At 36.5% G+C, this 3,281-nt stretch overlaps 1 protein-coding gene across 1 annotated transcript in view; it reads right to left on the bottom strand.

The window, feature by feature from the left end:
* Positions 1–2,466: 2,466 nt before the first annotated feature.
* The window catches only part of LOC112459897 (metabotropic glutamate receptor 8-like), a 122,305-nt gene continuing 121,490 nt past the window's right edge, over positions 2,467–3,281 (bottom strand). Inside the window, exon 7 of the mRNA XM_025024259.1 lies at positions 2,467–2,722. Within this exon, the coding sequence (XP_024880027.1) occupies positions 2,467–2,722 (256 nt within the window). The remainder of the gene's footprint in view (positions 2,723–3,281) is intronic.

The following is a 3,281-nucleotide window of genomic DNA, read 5'->3' as shown; positions in this document are numbered from 1 at the left end:
GGTTATTTCCCAAACGCATTTTTCGGGTTTTGATATAGATTGGAAAAATCATGACTGTTAAAATTTGTGAGAATTATTTGAATTCCGAGAGTAATTACAAGAATGCATATGAGAAGAACTAAACGGCTTATTTTACTTCATGTCGAATGATAACAAGAGTACTTTCGTGTAATTTATAGAGATCTCAAAATCTCGGGTTATACTCGCAACTCGTGCGTTCGCGTAAATGAGTCACGGTGCGTCTCGCTCCGCGCGTACTTGGCGCGAGACACTACCGTGTCTCTTGATAAAAAAATCTGTAAATTAATATTCTTCTTTTGTCACTATTTAGTTTTACTTTATATATCTGTATTTTTAACAGGTAAAACTTCTGTTCAGGCTTATATACATGATATTTCCATTCAGTTATTATAAAAAAGAAAAAGAAATTTGGTTCAGTAAAGCCTAATTTATTTCCGGACGTTATAAGCGCATGCGTCAGTGAACCTATTGAGACATTAAGTGGCATCTTTCGCCGTGTGAAATAGAAGGAGTGTGTGATTAAGCTTCTCATCTACTTCTGCTTAATATTAACTATAAAGAATCTCTGTAATGCACTTGTCGATCGTTCGATTGATTAGGCAGCGGGTTCTACATTTGACCAGTAAACCCTTTACCTTCTACCTTTGCGATTGAAATGAGACTTTGGGAAATGATTTATGCCTCGGGATTGTTTAAAGCTAGTCAGCTGCAAAATTCCCAGAAGCACCAGAATTCAGGAGCATTGTTATTGGCTTAATGGGAGGTCTACCGCCGACTAATAATTGCATTTGTATGTACTTGAAGAATTGCACGTAAAATTCACGCGAATAATATTATCACATAACCAAGATTCAGTCCTGATCGTTTAACGGCGTTTTATCAATTTGATTTTATAAATAAATTAATTTATAGACAATATGATTAAGAAATAGAAAAGTAGCAAAATTGCACTCCTAGTCGCTGCAAACAGAGGCAATTTTGTAAAAACATTTAGAAACAACATTACCCATAGAAATACATGCAAATGCAATTATTAGTTTGGGCGGTAAACCTCACCAAGCCGCCAAAAATGATTCTAAATTCTGGTCCAAAATCTCTACTTCCGGGAGTTTTCCAGAGACATGTCTAAATTATTTCTTAAAGTCTCATTTCAATCGCGAGGATAGAAGGTAAGAGGTTTACTTGTGAGCAGTGCCGGTTAGAGAAATGTAGGAGCGAATAAGGAAGTATTAGATAAGGCTTGAAAACATTAGCAAACGCGCTCACTCTCAGCGCGGGTTTATTTGCGTAGTCACAAAATGTGATAAAGCAACGATTCACAACAAAAATAGTCTCAACGCTAGCGTGTACGAGAAAATTACACCGTGAACTTGGCAAGTGCAAATTGCTTATCGCTTCGTAAACGAGAGGCCAACAAGCAAGGTGTGAAGAATGGCAATTATTACCGAAAGCGCTTAGCGAGTGACGCAGAACGAAATCATGCAACAAATATAAAACAAATACTAACAAGGAGACGGACCACGTGTCCATTCTCCCCCTATTTTCATGAGCTTTGAATATGTTAGTGCATAGAAAATTTTATGGTTTCAAAAGCGCACTACAACGGTGTATTTAGATTTTTTTCGAAGATGTTATATTTTTTAAAAATCCACTACTGCATTCTTGAGAATATTTAAATGTTTATATGGCAAAGTAATAACCGTAAGAAAAAGACAAATTTGCAAAAGATAAGTTTATATTATTTTGGAAAATTATAATGCAGAAACTGTTGAGAATTTAAGCAATCAGGAAAATTATCTGTTTTATCTTATCGCCCTCAGTCTTTCTAGCCTAGCTGTCAGTTTATAGAATTAATGAACATCCTGATCATGAATTCCATCTTTTTTGGTACTCGGTAGGCCATAATTTTTAGTAATTTGGCTCGACTAACAAGGGCTCGACATTCCCGTGTTAATTGCTTGGTGCGAAACGGAAGTGCCGCTCGTCGCGTTCATTTCTTCAGTCTGCGAATGCTAACCCACGATTCGTGGATGATGCGACATAATCGGAAGCGGAAAATATTACTCACTTGTCATATGTGAGATTAATGAACGTCAAGCCAAAGTTGGAACGACATCGCTACTACGGCAACAAAGTTGCACAGTAAGCAACTGTGCTAACAAGGAATTTCAATCGTGGCTTATTGTTAGTAAAGTGTACTAGATGCGTTAAGGATTAGAAGAGTTAACAAAATTAAACGAGTTTAAGTAATTCAAACAAATATGCAGGTCATACAAATTAAGTAAATCAGCACTTTAGTTATCAATGTGTTCCACCCTTAAAGCTACACGATCCTTCGAACATGGTACTATATTCCATTCTTTTAATGTTATATTACTAATATTATTATATATTCTTATAATATATTTTATTTTCTGCAAAAATTGTGATTTTTATTCCCATTTTTTATTGCTCATTCTTGATCAAAGGTAAACTCAGAGTAAACATTCTTCCAATTAAGTCGGTTATAATAGGATCGCAAAAGCGTAGTAACGAGGGTCTTTTACCTTTGAGGGCGTTTCTATATGGCAGGATGGTGATGGCACCTTCGGCCGCGAACTCCTGATCCCGGACGGGGTGAACTTTAGCGCCCCACGAATCGCTACCCACCCACATGAAATGGCCCGTGCGATTGGCCCTTACTGTTGCCTGAAGCAGCTTCCTGCAACAAGATAAGCCGAGTGATAAGGATAGATGAATTATGAGCAATGATGAGCGGGGCTACCATTATCCTACCACAGGTACAATAGGATCTGCTACAACCCTCCGCAATCAGTTAACTAAATCCACTACGTCATTACCAACAAAATATCGTTCCTTATTTCCCTCCTTATTATTACGTTATAATTCAAATACAATTCATACAAATTGATACAATTCAAATTTCTTGAAAATGTAACGTAAAAACTGTAGTTGAAAACTATTATAATTTTCTATCAACAAATTAATAAACAGCTATACGAGTCAAGCGCGGTACGTGGTGCGCAAATAAAGAAATTAATAGTTACAGAAGTAACGAATTACAATGTATGTAATATACATCCATTCCATCTTAATAAACTGCGCACCGATTATTTGTCGGACTTGAACACAGCTATCGTTGGAACATTAATACCTTTCCCTTCCCGGAATTAAATCGACGCAATTTAATTATTTTAAAAAACTGTAAAGAATTTATTGCGAAAAATATTACCTCAGCCAGGATTCGAACCTGGAACCTC

Source organism: Temnothorax curvispinosus, unplaced genomic scaffold, assembly GCF_003070985.1.
Source record: "Temnothorax curvispinosus isolate PA1 unplaced genomic scaffold, ASM307098v1 QBEX01010211.1, whole genome shotgun sequence".
Taxonomy (NCBI): Eukaryota; Metazoa; Arthropoda; class Insecta; order Hymenoptera; family Formicidae; genus Temnothorax; species Temnothorax curvispinosus.
Note: the sequence above shows the minus strand (reverse complement) of the source record. Positions and strands in the feature narration are given on the sequence as shown.